At 37.5% G+C, this 17901-nt stretch overlaps 10 protein-coding genes and 2 non-coding genes across 12 annotated transcripts; 7 read left to right on the top strand and 5 right to left on the bottom strand.

Moving 5' to 3' along the window:
- Positions 1-17: 17 nt before the first annotated feature.
- Positions 18-1386, bottom strand: SPOG_00739 (transcription factor TFIID complex subunit Taf4). The gene has a single exon (XM_013168916.1). The coding sequence runs from the start codon at positions 1307-1309 to the stop codon at positions 197-199; it is 1113 nt and encodes a 370-aa protein (XP_013024370.1). The 5' UTR covers positions 1310-1386; the 3' UTR covers positions 18-196.
- Positions 1387-2253: 867 nt separating this feature from the next.
- On the top strand, positions 2254-4758 carry SPOG_00740 (ubiquitin carboxy terminal hydrolase Ubp7; the record flags this gene model as incomplete). The annotated part of the gene is made up of 2 exons (XM_013168917.1): positions 2254-3684; positions 3706-4758. The coding sequence occupies 2 exons, from the start codon at positions 2254-2256 to the stop codon at positions 4756-4758; spliced, it is 2484 nt and encodes an 827-aa protein (XP_013024371.1).
- Positions 4759-5074: 316 nt separating this feature from the next.
- On the top strand, positions 5075-6495 carry SPOG_00741 (SWI/SNF complex subunit Snf30). The gene is made up of 2 exons (XM_013168918.1): positions 5075-5625; positions 5702-6495. Exons 1-2 carry the CDS (start codon positions 5453-5455, stop codon positions 6294-6296), a joined length of 768 nt encoding a protein of 255 aa, XP_013024372.1. The 5' UTR covers positions 5075-5452; the 3' UTR covers positions 6297-6495.
- Positions 6479-6601, bottom strand: SPOG_16305. Its single transcript, XR_001203105.1, has one exon. It is a non-coding gene; the product is annotated as a 5S ribosomal RNA (ribosomal RNA).
- A 537-nt stretch (positions 6602-7138) lies between these two features.
- SPOG_05760 (uncharacterized protein) lies at positions 7139-7981 on the top strand (the record flags this gene model as incomplete). The annotated part of the gene is made up of 2 exons (XM_013169157.1): positions 7139-7592; positions 7656-7981. 2 exons carry the CDS (start codon positions 7139-7141, stop codon positions 7979-7981), a joined length of 780 nt encoding a protein of 259 aa, XP_013024611.1.
- A 444-nt stretch (positions 7982-8425) lies between these two features.
- Positions 8426-8540, bottom strand: SPOG_16304. Its single transcript, XR_001203104.1, has one exon. It is a non-coding gene; the product is annotated as a 5S ribosomal RNA (ribosomal RNA).
- Positions 8541-8609: 69 nt separating this feature from the next.
- SPOG_00742 (uncharacterized protein) lies at positions 8610-9920 on the top strand. Its single transcript, XM_013168919.1, has one exon. It carries the CDS (start codon positions 8902-8904, stop codon positions 9661-9663), a length of 762 nt encoding a protein of 253 aa, XP_013024373.1. The 5' UTR covers positions 8610-8901; the 3' UTR covers positions 9664-9920.
- An 11-nt stretch (positions 9921-9931) lies between these two features.
- SPOG_00743 (rRNA processing protein Rrp7) lies at positions 9932-11648 on the top strand. The gene is made up of 2 exons (XM_013168920.1): positions 9932-10342; positions 10393-11648. The coding sequence occupies exons 1-2, from the start codon at positions 9994-9996 to the stop codon at positions 10758-10760; spliced, it is 717 nt and encodes a 238-aa protein (XP_013024374.1). The 5' UTR covers positions 9932-9993; the 3' UTR covers positions 10761-11648.
- Positions 10825-12546, bottom strand: SPOG_00744 (transcription factor TFIIH complex subunit Pmh1). The gene is made up of 6 exons (XM_013168921.1): positions 12129-12546; positions 11977-12080; positions 11768-11907; positions 11652-11725; positions 11117-11597; positions 10825-11071 (listed from the first exon to the last, which is right to left on the bottom strand). The coding sequence occupies exons 1-6, from the start codon at positions 12157-12159 to the stop codon at positions 10897-10899; spliced, it is 1005 nt and encodes a 334-aa protein (XP_013024375.1). The 5' UTR covers positions 12160-12546; the 3' UTR covers positions 10825-10896.
- SPOG_00745 (kinetochore protein Mis17) lies at positions 11681-14583 on the top strand. The gene is made up of 3 exons (XM_013168922.1): positions 11681-12961; positions 13004-14099; positions 14157-14583. The coding sequence occupies exons 1-3, from the start codon at positions 12903-12905 to the stop codon at positions 14367-14369; spliced, it is 1368 nt and encodes a 455-aa protein (XP_013024376.1). The 5' UTR covers positions 11681-12902; the 3' UTR covers positions 14370-14583.
- A 123-nt stretch (positions 14584-14706) lies between these two features.
- Positions 14707-17657, top strand: SPOG_00746 (TLDc domain-containing protein 2). The gene is made up of 3 exons (XM_013168923.1): positions 14707-14921; positions 14968-15028; positions 15105-17657. The coding sequence occupies exons 1-3, from the start codon at positions 14798-14800 to the stop codon at positions 16450-16452; spliced, it is 1533 nt and encodes a 510-aa protein (XP_013024377.1). The 5' UTR covers positions 14707-14797; the 3' UTR covers positions 16453-17657.
- On the bottom strand, positions 16526-17845 carry SPOG_00747 (DUF55 family protein). Its single transcript, XM_013168924.1, has 4 exons — positions 17285-17845; positions 17222-17232; positions 17043-17067; positions 16526-16996 (listed from the first exon to the last, which is right to left on the bottom strand). Exons 1-4 carry the CDS (start codon positions 17529-17531, stop codon positions 16554-16556), a joined length of 726 nt encoding a protein of 241 aa, XP_013024378.1. The 5' UTR covers positions 17532-17845; the 3' UTR covers positions 16526-16553.
- Between the last annotated feature and the right edge of the window lie 56 nt (positions 17846-17901).

The following is a 17901-nucleotide window of genomic DNA, read 5'->3' as shown; positions in this document are numbered from 1 at the left end:
CAAAATATCATTGTATAATTAAAAAATAAGTATATATACATATATATACGAAAACTAGCGTGTAACAATTAAAAGAAATCATCTACCTATCAAAAAAGCCATTGCAAATACAGAACCCCATACTTCATAAGAATAATCAAAAACGATCATGACAACACTCCCGTAAGAAAAAAAATCAATGCACGATTGAAAGTCCCTAGTCCTTTAGACGAATGTATGCTCGCATCATCGCTCGAGCTCCTCTACCAAAGATACGTCCAGCACCTTCACGATCCATTTCCAAGATCGCTAAGGCATCGCGAGCGGTAATGACACCCTTCTCTTCGGTTTGAATAGGTAATGTTCCATCACGAGCCATCATTTTTTGAGTGTTGGTTTCTTTTTTACGAATTCCAAAACCACCTCCTATGGCAGGGGTAGCCGGGGTAATGTCTGTGGCCATCCAAGAGTATTTCTTACCACCGGAAGGTAAAGCACTTCCCGCCATAATACTTGCAGTGGCATTTGTCATCCTGTTCTGAGCATCTTCTGAAATATTTTTTGCAGCAGCCGATGAGCTTTGTTCTTTTTTACGACGACTGGAAGATCCCTCTTCACTGTTTGCATTTGTGTTTAATTCGGCGAGTCTTGCTTCGTGCTCAGCTCGGCGAACGTTCAAGACAGCGCGTCTTCGTTCTTCGCTCTCGTATTCCTTGTAAGCGGAATTCGCTAAGGTTTGGCGAACATTATCAAGTTGCGTATAATTTCTCGTATCAAGGCGTGCAGTACGATGATTGCTTTCGACAATCATTCTTTGCAACAAATTGGCCATGTAGTCACGCACTGCCATAGAGATGAGCGCGTGGATATCAGTATCCATACTCTTTAAACGGTGTAAGCTCACAATGCTGCTGACTGTTTGCATCAAGGTATACGAATTCAAAAAGTCGCACTTTTTCGATCGATCTTCAGTAGAAAGCGCAAATGTATTTAGAGAAGCTGGATCATAGAAGGAAGTAGAAAGATTTAATTCTTCTTCTTTTAATTGAATACCACACGATATCAAAGCATCCTGCAGTTGATCTGCTTCTTGGCGATCGCCGGTGGCTGCTGTGTTTCCAGCAGCGCCTGAGGACGAAGGCACGTTTCCAGGTCGAGAAGGTCCATAATGTAATTTACCAACTCCAGAGCCTTGATTTCCTCCAAAAGATGCCTTCCTGCCGTTCACATACGCTGGATATTCTTGGTAATCTTCATTTCTTGTACGTTTCACTTGAGGTGCCTCTTCATCGTCTCCATACCTTTTCATATTGTCATTACTAAAATCCATTCAATAAATAATTAATCTCAATAGCTGGATGTCAATGCTTTTGCCTTTTACTTCCAATTTCTTGATACCGATGCTTGTTCTACGCAGCTTCGCCTTTATTCAAATCTAGCAAAACACACGCCCTACCCTTACTGTATTCAAAAACCTTAATCTACAATTGCAAGGTGCCTTACGCGTCTTTAAACACGACCTCTACCTCTAAATAAGGTTTATAATAGCAGAATCTGTTTGACTACTGCAAACACTCATTGTTTACTAACTTTGAGTAGTTTCAGTGAATTGTTGAGGAAATTGGAGCTTCCTGTGGCCGATTTTGAAGTTTTGTTTTTTTGTAGTGTTAATTTCGTCCAAAAGCGTCCTTGCTAGCAACGATTTTAACTTGTCGTTCCTTATTCGATTCGCGATTCGCGCATGTTATTCAAATTTGGCGAAAGAGCTTTGAATGGCTAACTTGTTTTACTTTCTTGAAAGACGATTTATACTGAAGTCGCTTATTTTGCTGTCAGGTTAAAATCGTTCACCATACTGTACCATACCATACTTTTGCTCTATTTTATAAACTGAATTGTAGGAATATCTCGTAGAGCTCTGATTTTTTTGTTCATACTTTTGGTTGCTTGCTTGCTTGCTGGTGTATAGTTTCTTTATATCTTCTTTCTTTTAGATCCGCTGGTTTTCGGAAATTCGACCGAGTTTGGCGAATATCGGTTATAGTGTTTGTGTTTTCGTTTCAGTCATTTCGTTTTGTTCTCTACTTCTACTTTTCTTTTCTTAGAAACTTTTGGCCGATCATTAGGTTCTACAAAAGATATATACCTGTACTTTTTTTTTCTACGACGTATAGAAAGGCTCTGGGGGTTGCTACTGCTTTGATTCTCTAAACTTATATTCGATTTTTTACACTTTGTCTAACTTGCGCAGTCAACAAGTTTCTGTTGATTACAATGAACACACACGAGGCCTTATCGATGCAAATCCAGGAAGAGGCCTCCCAGCTGTCCATCAAAGAGGAGACGACTTCACAGGTCAAATCATGCTTGCATTTGAAAAAAGGTGTGAAACTATCGTATATCAAAAACAATGCCCGGACTCTCCGTGACCCTAGCAAACACATGTGTCTCCTTTGTGCAGTTGGCTCAAGGACGAATGAAGATTTTGAATTAAATCTCTGCGCCAACTGCGGCTATCTTTTTTGTGCCCACCACGATGTTAATCATTCGCTAACTCACTACAAGAAAAACAACAAGCATTCAATTTTTGTGAACATCATTACACTGAAATGTTTTTGTTATGCATGCAACTTGGAAGTCCTTCCGTCTGAAAAAAAGAATATGGTAATTCGAGACGTTTCTCAGTTCATCCGGATCAATCTTGTTTCACCTTACACTTCTGAGCAACAAGATGCTTCATTCAACATGAAATCTCAGGAAAAGTCATCCACGTTTTCAAAGCATTTCTCCCCAAAATCCTCTCCTTCTCCGAAGCTGCACATCATTCAACCAGGGCTAAAAAACATGGGTGCAACATGCTACTTTAATTCTGTTTTACAAGTTTTGTCTGCATCCGAATACCTTCATGACTGCATTAGCCGGCATCCTTTCCATCCTGATAGAAATCCAAAGTTTAATTTCGGAAATCATTTAGAATCCTCTTTGCTTTCCGCTTTCGTAAGGTTTATGGAATCCTTCTACAAAGCAGACGGGTCCGTACCCGTTTTCCGTCCAGGAATTCTGTTCGGCGAATTTCGATATCGTCATCCTCAGTTTTCTGAAGGGATTCAACAGGATGCACATGAACTTTTAAGGTACTTACTCAATGATTTAATCACTGAGGAAAAGGAAGTTACCAAAGCCGATAATAATAATGGGTCGCAGCTGCTCCAGTCAGATTCAAACATTTCTCCTGAGAATGGTCATTCAAAACGGAATCCCTTTTCGAATGGTCATCAATCAAGTAGCAACCATGTTTCTGCCAGATCTTTGATTACTCCTATAAAAGGGGCTGTTTCAGATGAAGGTACTGATTCTGCCTCTTCGCATATACATTCCCCTATCATTTCTTCCACTCCTTATGCGAGTAAGGAGAGCCGCTCTTTAGAAAATTCTGAGCCTAACATTGATAACATTGCTGAAAAACTCCCAAGTCAGAATTTAGTCACTGATACGTTTCATAAGGATTCAAAATCGGATAATAGAGAAGCCTTTACCATTCCTTTGCCATTACATTCCTCATATGATGAACCCAGCGAGACGAATATTCATTATTTGTCAAATATGGACAAATCTGCAGTCTCTTCTGATGAATGTGATAATTCAATTATCTTAGATGATGAACCTGCCCGTACGGTGATTGATTCTTTATTTACAGGTCGCCTCGTAAGTATCATTTTATGTAAGAATTGCAAAGAAGTTAGCAAAAGCTACGAACCTACCCAAGATTTCTCTTTGTCTGTTCATGCAAATTCAAAATCTTTAAGCAAGCGTCATCGATTTCATCGCGCGCTGCGGTCTCGCTTTGGAAGATCACCAAAGAGGTCAACAGGAACGCCAGATGTTAAAATCATTATTGACGATGTTGATCCCGAGAACGAAAAAAATAAAGCTGATGATTCCCACGAAAACAAGCCTGAAACAGCTAGTGAAGGTGTTCCTGCTGAGGATGAAAAATCAAATGGTGGTTCATACTTTCAAAATTTACGCAGGTTGAGTAATCTATCTAATAATTCTCGTCGGTCACAAAAACAATTCAGCAATCTATCGTCCCTAATTTTCCCAGAGTCGATGATTGCGAACGGTGCGTCTGTAAGCGAGCCAAATTCCGTTGTTGATTGTTTACGAAACTTTACTCGCATTGAAGAGTTAACCGGCGACAACATGTTTGCTTGTGAATCTTGTGGCCGTAGTTGTGATTGTAAGTCCCCCTCTAACCATGGTAGTGTATCGCAAGAAAACACTGAAGATGAAAGTGCATGTGATTGTTCTATGAATTTCACTTATCGAGAAGCTTATAAGCGACTTTTGATTGATTCCCCATTACCACCTGTGTTTGTGATTCATTTGAAAAGGTTTCATCATAATTTTTCAGCTGATGGAAGTTGCGATCCAAAAAAAATCACTGGGTTCGTTCAGTTTGACCAAGAGTTAGATATTAATGAGTTTGTCATGCCTACGTTACGATCATCAAAAGGAATTAAATATAGACTATTTGGTATTGTTGCACATTCAGGGACTTTAAATTACGGTCATTACGTTGCCTATGTATTGTCTCACAAGCATGTTCCAGCGGATAAGTCTATGTCTCCGACAACTGAAAAACCAGAGTCTGGGACAGAACCAGGAAGTAAAGAACGTCGGTGGTTATACATCAGTGATAATATTGTCTCGAAGGTTACATGGGAAGAGGTCTCTAAGGTGGAAGCTTATATGCTTTTTTATGAAAAGATAAAATGAAACTATAGCCAGGAACACTTCATTGTTAAATGTACATTCTTTTAAAAATTATCTATTTATTATTTCTTTTTCGCGAATATGTCTATAATTCTATTCATTTTCAAACTTGGCCGTTTACTCTTAAGTGTGTGTATAGAGGATCTGCTATATCCATAGTCTTCAACCTATCTTAAGTTCTCCTATCCTTTATATAATACAAAATGAATCTTTTATTTTTCTCCTTTAACTAGTCTTTTCTTATTTCTATGAAAACAACGAAATTCGGTTTCATTACATGTTTTGTATATATAAGCCTGCGGGGTGTTTGCATTCTTCTTCACGCTTTTCTTCAGTTAAGCATCTGTAATTCAAACTAACAAGCTGTTCACCTTTGTTTTCAATTTCTATTAGTAACCAGCAAGCATACTTATGCTTGGCTTACAGAACTGTAAACTTTCCTGCATGACTTTGGTTGCTGTTTTAAAAACCACTACGTTTCAGAGAAAGAAATTGAAACCAATATTAGCACTGGGTGGCTCTAAAGCATTCCAGGTAAATTGAACTACATTTTGGCGAATTCATTTGAGTTTCGTTGAACCAGTTTCAGTTATAAGTTTTTTTTTATCATTTGTTTGTTTAAATAATTCATTCTCACATAGACGTATTATTGTGTTTGAAAGTTTGCATTTGCAGTCAACCAAAAAAAAAAAAAGTCATGAATACGGCTGGTAGTAATGTCGGTACAAATTTACAGGATCATGAACGAATAAACAAAATGCTTGAAATTAATAGCCATCTGTTGCGAAGATGTGCTGAGTTACATCAAATCAAGAAAATGTATGCTAGCGATACAGAAGTGCAGAGTAAAATGGCTATTATGCTAACAAGGTAAGATTTAAGCACTAGATACTATTTACAAGTAATAAAAGGTTCGAAAGTGTTTAACTAGCTAACAAACTAACAGGTATATGCGGCGCATTAAAGACAACCTTGCGTTCTTGGCATCTTTAGCCTCGGGGCGACAAGCACAAACTCCTTTACCTCCTTTAACTTGCCCTGAAGGAATGCCTTATTTAGAACCCCATTATGAGATGCTTCGTCAAATGTTTCAAAAGCCACAATTTAATACGCCCTCGTATCCAGCACAAAATGCTGAGTCCAAACCTCAAAGTTCACCGTTTGGTCATTTGAATGCTAAGAATTCGGAAGCTTCTTTCCCTAACAAATCTTTCGATAATGGAATGAATCCTAGTGGGCAACGTGCCTCCCCAGCAGTCGGTAATACTTTACGAGCGCAGCAAGATATAATAAGCCCTTACAGCTCTTACACATCAAATCAATTTGCTACTATGAATCCAATGATGGTCGGAAACTCTACAGGTATGGGTCCTCCTGTATCAACGGCTACGACTACCCCCGATACCATTCAATCAAATCGTGCTCCGCAAAATTTATATTCCCAAGATGTATATTCAAATATTCAGCAAAAATTACCGGAGACTGGTCAACAACAAGTTCCAATGTTCAATCAGTTTCAACAGAATATCTACCCCAAATGAAAAAATTTAAATTGTCCGTTGCTTCGTTTATTTAATAAAGCTATTTCTGTACTTTGTTTTGGTGTTTTTCAAGTTTCTTCCTTGCAGTCTCAGTGTAAATCAAATATCCATGAAATTATGTTTGAGGAAGCGCCGAGTTGTGTTTACGTGAACATTGTTGAGAACAGCAAGAAAAAAGGAGAAGCCTACAGCGCCCCGGATTCCCATGTTGTCTCCAACCATAGTACTAACGAGGCCCCTCAGACGTTTTCACTTAACTGCAGTGATCGGACGGGAACTGATGTTTTTCGCCTATGTATGGCCGTAGACAGTTCCTTCAGTTCAAAAAGGTAATTTATAGGTTTTTTTTAATCCTGAAGAACCCATGAGGGCTACTTTTTGGCTGTAGGCTGTTACTCACTTTCAAGTGCAAAAAGTTTTTCAACAGTTCATAGAGAAATGGGATCTTGCTTTGTTTACAGAGGTGTAAACAAACGCGAAATTAGCGAACTTTGTTACTTATAATTTGTGACTCAAACGTATCTTCAACGATTTATTAACAATAATCGCTATAAGAGATAGCGTAACTGAACCCATCACTATCCTGAGCAAAAATGTTGCGTAAGTGATGCGAAATTTCTTGCTGGAGCCAACTTTTTATTTCTTCAATTACTGCCAATTGGGCTGATTTTGACGTTTATTTTGAGCTTTTGGAATGACCAGGTAGAGCTACTTTAGTTTTGGCTGCTACTTCTGTTGAGTTTTGCATTTGCGAAATTTTTGCATCGAATACGGATCAACAGCTTTTATTTAACGCTCTTTTGCTAATATTACATTGAAATTTCTCTTTATTTATTTTTAGGATGTCGGAAAAGGAGCTAAAATTCGATTCAAGCGACCCTCCTGCGTACAGTCAGTCGAATGTTTACAATGTTGATTTAGAGAAGGGTCTTTGTTTGGATACACAACAGAACATCAACAAATCGTCCTATCCAACTTCCTTCAATTCTAACAATAGCCAGAAAACGCCCAGGAATGGATCACAAAATTCCATCGCCTTGATAAAGAAAAGCTATGAGGAAGTGTTTAAACAACTTTCCCTTCGCTTTTCTGATAATCTTGTCATTATCGATGAAAGCCAGCGTCTACCTTCAACATTCTTCTTTTCGTTGATGTGTACATTAGCAATTTCATACAGTTTCAAACTTCTTTCTTGGCTGGAACAAGTGTATTCGGACGATAAATTAAGTTGGGCCCTTCTTCCACCTTTAGGCCCTTTGCTTGTGATATGGGCAAGCTTGTTTGGTCTATTTTATTGTAAGTGAAGCATTTTTAATAAAAAAAAGGAAAGATGCCGTTACATTTGCTAACAAAAAGTAGACTTTACTTCACTCGCTGTCAAAATAACAAGAACTGTTGCACAGATTATATTAGGTGTTGCAGTCGTAATTGGAGGTGTTCCAGTCTTAATTGGAGCCTTAATTGGATGTGTTGGAGCTGCTGGAGTTTTTATCGTTGATCTTGTGTGCTGTGGCTTTTATAACATTACTGTTTTTGGTCTTGGAATGGAATTTGAGCGCCCAGCTGAAAACACCGGTTCGCCTACGCTGCCCAGATATCAACAAAGGGATGATGCACTAGCTCCTCCGCCGACAACTACGAACGAAGAAATAGAGCTGCAGAGCAATCCTACCACTCAAAGTTAATGCTAATTTGTTTACCTTTCTTTTGCCATGAGTCTTAACTCTTCCGATTGAAAGTCACCAAATGAAAAAGGGAACATTACAAGCGGTTTATTCCGATGAAGGCTTATTTCTATGCCTTTGCTTTGTATCAATATGAATTGGAAATGACGAAGAAAAGTGGACAATAGAAAGGCATGCATTCAATCCGCGCATTGAAAGGAACCGTAATCTGAGATCATTGGGATCATACTAGGTTCTTAATTATTATTATTCCTATTATTCTTATTCTTAATTGCAATTGAATACGATCGTTCCATTTCTTTTCATTGAACTTGTAATTAGTCTTTTGTCACTTGTAAAGGAACAGCTTGCAAAAATTCTATCGAGAAAACGGTTGCAAGCAACAGTAGTAGACGTATTAAAAAAGAAAAGCAAAATGAAAAAAGTAAAGAGCAACAAAAGAAAAGCCTACAGCACCCCGGATTCCCATGTTGTCTCCAACCATAGTACTAACGAGGCCCTCAGACGCTTAACTGCAGTGATCGGACGGGAACTGGTGTTTTCGCCTAGGTGTGGCCGTAGACATCATAAGACTTATTATAAGATAAATAAAGATATTTTAGTAACTGCAAAAAGTTATTCATATTCTACTATACCACTTTTCGAACACAGGCCTCCTTTTAAATTGGCTTCATCAATCTTTTATATCATTTTACTTTCGTCAAAAGACCGTGGAGGTTTGCGGAAAAGTAGCAATTAACGTAGCTTCCTTGGTTCTTTTTTCATACAGAGGTATTTGGATCTTTAGTTAAAGCATCGAGAAAACTCATAGCTATCAAATCACGCTATTCGTCTTTGAATTTGAATTTGATTTGAATCTAGAGGTGGAGTTCTATATCCATTATCAATCATCAGTTGAACTCTCTGGTTTCTCGATTTTTATGTTGATGCTAATTTCTAACAAAGATCCTTACTTGAAGCAGACTGTGGACTCAAAATTTGAGCGGGTGTTTCAATCATTGCCTAAATCAAAGCTCATAAAAGAAGCTTCGGAACTCTTAAAGCAAAAAACTGTTTTAAAATACGAACAGAAAAAAGAACCGTTTTCTCCTACAACCAGTCGATTGAGTGTGAAATCAAAACTTGATTCAGAAAGCAAGGGAAAGAGCAGACGAATTCATGACTCCACAGGAAAACAGAAAAAGGAGTCTAGCTTGGCTACAAACAATGATGATCCCAAGAGCCCTTATATAGGCAAGGCATCTGATACAAAAAAGGAGAAGAATGGCTTTGAAAGTGTATTTCCTAGAGAGGCTTTTACAACTCCCATAAAAGCCCCGTTTGATATCACTCAAGACCGGTTTGTGGTCCCTAGCGCGAATGGGGATTTTGAAATACCTGAAGTTCAGAAACAATCCTCTCTCTTGAATGACATTAATATATTTGATGATTCAAACGGATTTAACTTCGCGAACGGTTCTAAGGAACCTTCAACTTCTTCTTCTTCCAATAAATACGCTTCAAAGTCTCCGGAGTCACATTCAAGTTTAGACGATGTAAAAAAAGATGTGCTTCAAGAGCGAAGTTCTTTAAAAAAAATAAAAGTCAGTCGGAAGCGCCCTAAAGCTGAATTGAGCAAGCTACAGACGTTTGGAAAATTAATTATGAAAGAAGGCAAACGAAGGGAATCACCGACGCTCTAATTCACCAAAACCGCTGTACATTCTACTATTAATCAGTTTAAATTTTCTGAAACTTTTAATTTTATTATTTAAGTATTGACTACTTTACCGTTAATGCATGAACCAAGTCGTTTATTTTTTGTGAGGTCTCCTTTAAAAAGGATGACAGTTCAAAGAAAAGGAAGGACTTTGTCAACAAAAAGGCATGAATATTATGTAAAAACACGTACATTTGTAAAAGATTGATATAATTCTCCCAGTTTAGTCTTTCTAGTGGTAACTTTATAAATGGACATCGCTAAAATTCCGCTTCTAACATAGTCTTCGCTCTCAACTTCCTTTACAACAATTATGGACAAATTGAAAGAAAAGGGATTCGTTAAGCTCAGAATTACTCTCAGTGATTCTGAAAAGACTCAAAGTATATTTTTAAGAGCTGACAGCGAAGATCCTGAAGAAAAATCTGTATATTTAGTAAATGTGCCGGTCACTACCACTGAAAAGGTTTTACGAAATGCCATCTCGAAATTAGGAGGACGATTCGTTTCTGTATACCCTTCAATTCAAGGATTACTTAAAGCAGGAACGAATTTACGCGTGAAGTTATTGGAAAAAGCAGAGGTAAAACAGGTTCTAAAGACAGCATCAAAGAAATCAACCACTATTCCTTGGAATACTACACAATCATCAGGATTAAAACGTAAGTTTTCTTATGATTCGTATTATAAATGTTAACTTTTCGTTGGATAGGTTATTTGGAAAAATATGATCGACAATTTCCAAATGCTCGAGTCTTGGGAGAAAGCGTTGAATCGTATATGAAGAGATTAACAAAACAAGAAATTACTGAAAAGAATCGACTTCGGAAGTTGAGAAACCAACCCGACGAAGACGGTTTTATCCCTGTTGTTCGCGGTACTCATCAACCTGTTGGAAATCCTGAAGATGCTGAAAAGCTTTTACAAAAGAAGAAAGAGACAGGAATCCACAAAGACTTTTACCGTTTCCAACTACGAGACGAAAAGAAGAAAAAGTTGCAGGACTTGGCTCACAAATTTGAATTGGACAAGCAACGAATTCAGCATCTTAAAGTCAATCGGCGTTTTAAGCCTTATTAAGACATTTTTATTGTGATAAACTTCTACTTGCATGGTTTTGGTATGAATGAAATTTGGTTTGGTTTTAGGGAAAAAGTTTTTGTGATTGATCAAACGTAGTTAAAAAAGTCATAATGTTTTTATTGCAAAAAAATGGTTATGAAGTATTAATCATGGCTGCCGGCGCCTTCGAGTCGTCCTTGACTGGAGGGTTAATTTTTGCAAGATCGAAATCAAGTCCACTGAACGCTTCATGTAAGCATCGAAGATGGCAATCTTCAACTCTAAAACCAATTGACCGATTGGGTTCCTTGGCAATTTTATCCAGAAAGCTGATCACGATTAGCATAAAGATTTTCAAGAAATAGAATACATACGGGTCATTATAGTTCTCTATAGAATAATCATAATATTTGCTTGTATTTCGTTCACCTGCAAGCGGGCTGAAAGGCATCTGCTCTTCTTTGAGCCTTTGTTGTGCCAGGTTTTGAAGATCGGGATATGCAGCAGAAGATTGCGAAGAAATTGGCTTTGGAGAATCCCTTTTTTCCCGATGCTTCTTAAGCGTCTCTGTAAGTTTCACAATCTTATTTGGATCTTTACCGGACGTAGCCAAGTCATGAATGATTTGCTGTTCGACTTGTTCTCGCCGTTCTCGCTCCAACTCATGTTCTCGTATAATGGCATCTCTAGCTTCTTGTTTCTGTTTCTTTAACAGGATTTCATTTTGAGCAAGTAATCGAGATTCTGCTGCAGCTCGTGCAGAGTTGAGTGCAATCGACTCGCGGTTTTGTTTTTCGTATTGCTGAACCTTTTTTTCTGTTTCTTCGACGTCAAATTGATAGATAAGGTTAAAAGCTAGATATAGAATTAGTACAAGTTGATAAATTGCACATTTTTGTTACAGCATACTTAAATTCTCAACTTCTTCCAAGTAGTCATTGTATTCTTGTAAGGAACCAAAATCTTGCTGACCTTTATTAAATCTGGATTTCTCGTTAGTAAGTTCTAATAAATTATTTCCATACATTTTTGCAATTCTCCGGCGTACGTCAATTTCCCGCTCAATTTGTGCATCTTCGAAGGTCTGTTCACGAAATTTAGCTTTTCGGAGAATTTTGCCGCATCCTGGAGTTGGACAAGCAGCTGGTCCTGTAGTAAAGATTCTCTAGAAATCCATGATTAGCTGTTCGCTCTTGATTAATGTGTAGCAAACACGAAAACCCTCATAACATACATCGACGCAAGATTCACACATTTTATGATAGCATTCTGGGTTTATGAGCAACTTCATATTGGGGTTTAAGTAACGATCAGCTCGACAAAGCGGGCATTTCTCGTCTACAGTTGTATTAGTATATACAATATCGCATAGTATTCAGAACATACCATTTTTCTTCGGGACCTCTGGATCCTCCATTATTACAGCAATACAGAATTATTATTTAAATCAAAAAGGTCAATAAGGGGGATTCCAGTCATAGAAATTCAATATTGTTTCTATGTAGCGTACTAGGTATAAGTGGACGACTTCACCCAAGTTTGTCCTTTTCACAGCTAAGAAGAAAACCAAATTGATGGACCGTAAAGTCAATAAATTTTGAATTTCCAGAATAATACTGAGTAGGAATCTCTCGAAGGAGGAAGTCTGCAAATTTATAACTATGCTAGTTTAGCGCAGAATACGAAGGAATCAACCTCCGATGTGGTAAGAAGAGATGATCAATTATTACTGTCTTCAAAAATTGACTATTTGTATACAGTTACTTGAAGTAGTGATGGTTAAATTACAGGGCTTGAATCAACTCATCATTTTCTGTCCTTTAGATATCTAACGAATTAATGAAAGCTTACAATATAGAGATATTTACGCGAAAGGACGCGTTTCTTACTGACCTACTTGCTCATATATAAACGAACTTTGGATATTACTTGATTCATACTTACGCTTTTTCTTTCATTGCAAAAAAAAAAAAAAAAAAAGGATCAAGATAAATAAAAATAAAAATAAACCATTAAGCACTCTTTTGTTGAGAATACTCTTAACTAGGAATGTTAAAACTGTTAGCATTTGTTGAGAAGGCTGGGTAGAAACGTCGTCAACAACCATTATCCTGTCGACGGTAATGGGTACCCCAATTCGCTGAATTAACTATTCAAATCATGGGAGAAGATGTTCATGATGTGAATCAGAGAAGAGCTGCGCGAATGCGTGGTGCTGAGTATGAAAATTGAAAATTGTAGTAGAAACTAATGATTTGTAGGCGGTACAAAGTTAAAGATGTTGAGTTTTCTATTGATCCAAATTTTTTAACAGAGTTTGATTCCTCTCCCTCAAATACTGAACATCGTAGTCTCTCTTCCACTCCTAATGATGGTAAAAATAATAGAGGATTGAATGGAGCAGCTACTGTCGAATCCCAGGAAGTGAATGGAGTAATTGATTCTCAACAAGCACAAGTAGACAAAGCTTTTTTATCTCATAAGAAACCCCAGAAACGGCCTGAACCAACTTCTTCGTTAAAGACAGAAAAACGAGGACGGCCTCGAAAGAATCAGACTCCGAATGCATCCGCTGGTAAAAATAATCCAGCTACAGACAAGCGACAACCTTCCACAAAGAAGGGCAGTGATAAGAAACGTAACAAACAAGAAGCTGTGCGGAAATTATTTGAACCCTTCATTCAACCTTACCATTCCAATGAAAAAACAACAAGCATCCAACAGGAAAACGAGAAATCTCCCTTATCTAGACAACAGCAAGAAGAATTTGCTACTTTTGAAGATAATTTTGAAGTAGAGCAAGCAGACTCTAGTGTCAGGGCCTCCGTTAGTTCAGAGGCTCCTCAAGAACGAATCCCCTCGCCAATATCATCTTCCGCTCATCATATTTATGCAAAAGAAATAGAAAAAGAGACGTCAACTAACGACGCCTCTATCAACAAATTACCAACAAAAGCATCTTCGGCTTCTGGAGAACAGTCACCGCCACAAGCAACGGACGAACTAGTGAGCATCGAGTTGACAAGGCTATCAAAAAATGTAAATGGAACGAAGAAACTAAACAAATTTGACGTAATTCAACAATTATTTCAGGAACTGCTTGCAGAAATTGAACCGGAAGATCCCTATCTTTTAAAGGTGAAAAATGCTTTTGGAGAGCATGTCTCAATACGGCTCTTAGAATTCATTGATTTGCTGAATGTGAACCAAGCTCTCTATGCAGCTTCTAGAAAAGCAGCTAAAGAAAAATTTGCTTTACAACAGGAACTGTCCGACGTTCGGCAGGAAAGACTTGCTCTTCAAAATAAAAAAAACGAGTTGCGATTAAGCTATCGAGAAATATCTGATACTTCTCAAGTACGCAAATTACTCTTTATTCTACTTCCAATGTACTTTTTACTAACGCAATTTTAGAAAATGGAGAATTTGGATGAATTTTTGATAGAATGTGAATCCCTCAAGCGTTTACTAGATATCGATAAAACGATTCCTTCTGATGATGTAGACTATTATTCATTAGACGAGTTCTCAAATGCATTATGTGGTGAAAGGGGCATTTACGAACAATTACAAGAGCTTCAACAGCTGCTCAAAAATGTATATCGAGGGCTTTCGAATCCCACTTGATTGTCAGCATTATCTATATATTATAATTTCGTCCTTTCTGCATTGTTAAAAAATTTATCTGAAAAACTATCATCCGTAGTGGTCAGGAATTTTTACTTTTTTGATTTCCTTGGTTTTATCATGGTTCTGTCTGTTTACTGTTTTTTGTGTATAGAAAAAGCATTTTGTACATTAGTATCGTTAATTGTTAATTTTATTTTTTTGTTCAAGTCTGTACTTTTATGAGAGTCTTCTCCAATAATTGAAGCAAACCTTTCATGCATCAATGTTTACTTTCCAGCGTTTATTTTCTTTGCGCTTAATTTAACTTAAAAATTTCTTACATCATGATTATTATACATAAAGCAATTCTAGAGTGCTTTTTCTCTAAACACTTTTTTCAAACAACTTAACTTCTTTCAATTGTGAAGAGAAATGATGTTAAAAATATGAAAAATCTTAAAGCCTTACTGGGAAATGCGGAGGATTCTCCTAAAATTGTGAAACCATACATGCAGGAAACATCTGCTCTCTTGAAAAACTTCAATCCATTAGAACGATACAATTTAAAGGGTATACACTTCACTTTCTACAAACGGCGACTTGCTAATCCTATTAGAAAACTTCAATGCCCTCGCAAGCTTTGAAAATGGGGAGAAAGTCTGGACCGAAGATGCCTTGTAAGCTTGAGAATGAAAAGAATGATTCATTTATTTTCTCTGTTATTCCGTAAAGTTACTGACGATGATCCATTAGCGTTACCTTTTTTGGGATTCCTGATACCTTGCAGCTTTCTTCGTTTTTTTATCGAGCAGCCTGCTGTTTTGGTTACCATCATCATAAGCATCGCTGCTTAACGTTTTCAGCTCTTTCGAGGTTCTTAGCGTGTTTTACGAAACGACATCAGAATGTATGGAGCGACAACGAACGACTATTACTTATTTTTCATAGTTGGTGTGACTCAGTTCCTCAGGAAAATAAGAGTATACTCAACGAAGTTCATGAAAGAAAAACGGCTCAGGATGTAGGGAAAAAGTCACTTGACCCAAAGAATTTGCCTCGTATGCGAATTACAAAATTTCACCGAGTTTGTGTGTTAGTATTATGCATCGTCGATCTTCAGCCGGGTGAATCCATTGGTTACCATATAAACGAAATTTCAAGCCCATATTATGAAAAAGCAGAGAAAGTTGCTGATTCTTTAATTTCTGGCATTAACAAAGACGGGACAAATCAATTTCTGCTTTTCGACGACTTTATAACTTTTCTAGATGAAAATGTGTTCTTCCTTGATCATCTGGGGTATCTGTTTGACTATATCTTCTATTCACATCCACAGTATGCTCAACCAGCTCAGGATAACAGTTTATGTTTCAGAAACTTCTCTGTCTTGAACCCCCTTCTTTATGCCCAATTATGCTTATTTATTCCTAATCCTTCACTTAATTACAAAAACTTAACTTGTCTTTTTAATGCTAATTGTCATGGTTACTCAATGTCCGCAATTGAACGTCATGTGTTGAATTTTTACGAACCTACTATCCTACTGCTTAAAGGTCATAAAATTCCTGAGAAGAAAAGGAATTCTCGACAATTCACTTTTGAAAACACATATCCTAGAAAGTATCCGAATGCTCCCCATCCATGCGCGACGATATTAGGATTATTGGAGAATCATGAACCTGAAGAAGAATCTTCGATTGTCCTTGGTGCATACATAACAACTCCATGGAAGCAGTCTCATTCTGGGGGTTTCGGTAATTCAGATTCTCTACTATTTCAGCTCCGCTCAAGACATCAAGTTTTTCGAGCTACGGGAAAGGATTCCAATTGCTGTGTATTTGATAAAAATTTAGGTATATGCTTTGGGCTCAGGCGGAACCATGTTACGAATAAACTGCAACTCGAAAGCCCCGGGGTATCTATGCTAATCGACGACAATTTGGAGTATGGGTTTTTTAGACATGCTGGGCATGGGACATTCGGAGAAGGGAAGCAATTAACGGGAGTATTGTTTGAAGAAAGATTTCTAATTCATGATCTTGAAATTATCGGAATCAAACATTCGTCCGGTATGAAAAATACGATTAAGCTTGGAAAATGAGCTTTGACTGAATCTATTGAAAAAGTAGATGAATGATAGTTTATGAGAGATTAAATTCTCGTTTTCTAAGGTTCGCTTGCTAATGTTGTTACACTTATTGTTTATTTTATATTGCATTCTTTAATTCTACTTTGCTTAATAGCGTTTAATGAAGTATCATCATCTCCAGCTGCTGCGATATAAGGGCTTTTGCTTTTCTTTTGCTTGTTGTCCTCCTTCCCATCGTCGTCTACCCTTCTTTCTCTCTTCTTCGTTTCCTTTTGGTTTTCCTTCTCCCTTGCCTCTTGTACTTCACTGGGTTCGGGCAGTTCAGCAAGTTGATGAATGAAATCCCATTCATCTTTATTGACTTTGGAAATACTAAGTCGTGCCCGATTAAGTAAGGACATATGTGAAAGCTTTCCATTAATATGCATTTTTAATTCCCTAAGAGTTACAGGCCTTTTAAAAGGATATCGTGATTGTACACCTACCGAGTACCATCGCGGCTTTTCCTTGGTTGATTTGGGATCATAGTAGGGATCATTCGGGTCCCAGCAAGAATCTTCAAGTAGGTTAAAATACTGTCGAAATAAGCAGGTTGCACTTACCATCCGGATGAGGTTCTGAGCAAATCTAGACAAAAAATTGTGTTAGTAAAAGGACTATGTGTCATACTCTTGAATGAATGGATAAAAATCTAAATAGACTCTAGGTAATGCATCCACTGTAGCTTAAGAAGTATTTTGTGATCCTTTTCAAATCCATTCAATATTGAAAATCGAGTTACCTCCATTACTCCTTGAAATGCATGTCAGTATTCTAGCTATAAAGATTGAAACCGTTCACTTACCTCTAATATGAGGGAATTTACAATTGGAACAGTAAAGGAACGCATAATCACCTATAGACATTTGATCTCGAATCATATTACGAGCCTCATAATTTCTGACACCGCTCCAAGACTCCATCTTTCCTTCTTTTGTAATTTTTTCCAGCATCTCAAATGTGAATGCAACGTCAATGCCTTTAACAATACGGGACTCACCTTCAGCTTTCATGAGCCAGTATTTTCGATTACCGCCTTCCCTGTCTGCCATTTTAGTGCAATTTCAGATTATAATGAAACTTCCACCAAGCTGTAGAATATAAGGAAAGAGAAAGGGTAGAAAGATAATTGAAATGTTTCGACCACCGTTCGGGAGTAACTGTTTGGTAATAACACACTGCGATGGTTGAGGGTTCATAACGAGATCGTTAGTTGAGCCAGCAAAATTATCGATGTAAGTTCCATAACCCATATAATCTTTCATGATAGACCTCAAAATCAATCCTCTCCTTCATAATAGCCATAGAACATTGGAAATACCACGTTTCCTAAAGGACACCAAGGATGTTTACTAGTGCCCTATAAGAAGCTTTGTAAAATTAAATAGCGCATTGGAGCGAGGTACTTCATTCTACTTAGTA

Source organism: Schizosaccharomyces cryophilus (assembly GCF_000004155.1).
Source record: "Schizosaccharomyces cryophilus OY26 unplaced genomic scaffold supercont4.5, whole genome shotgun sequence".
Lineage (NCBI taxonomy): Eukaryota > Fungi > Ascomycota > Schizosaccharomycetes > Schizosaccharomycetales > Schizosaccharomycetaceae > Schizosaccharomyces > Schizosaccharomyces cryophilus.
The sequence above is the reverse complement of the archived record's forward strand: the minus strand, read 5'-3'. Positions and strand labels throughout refer to the sequence as shown.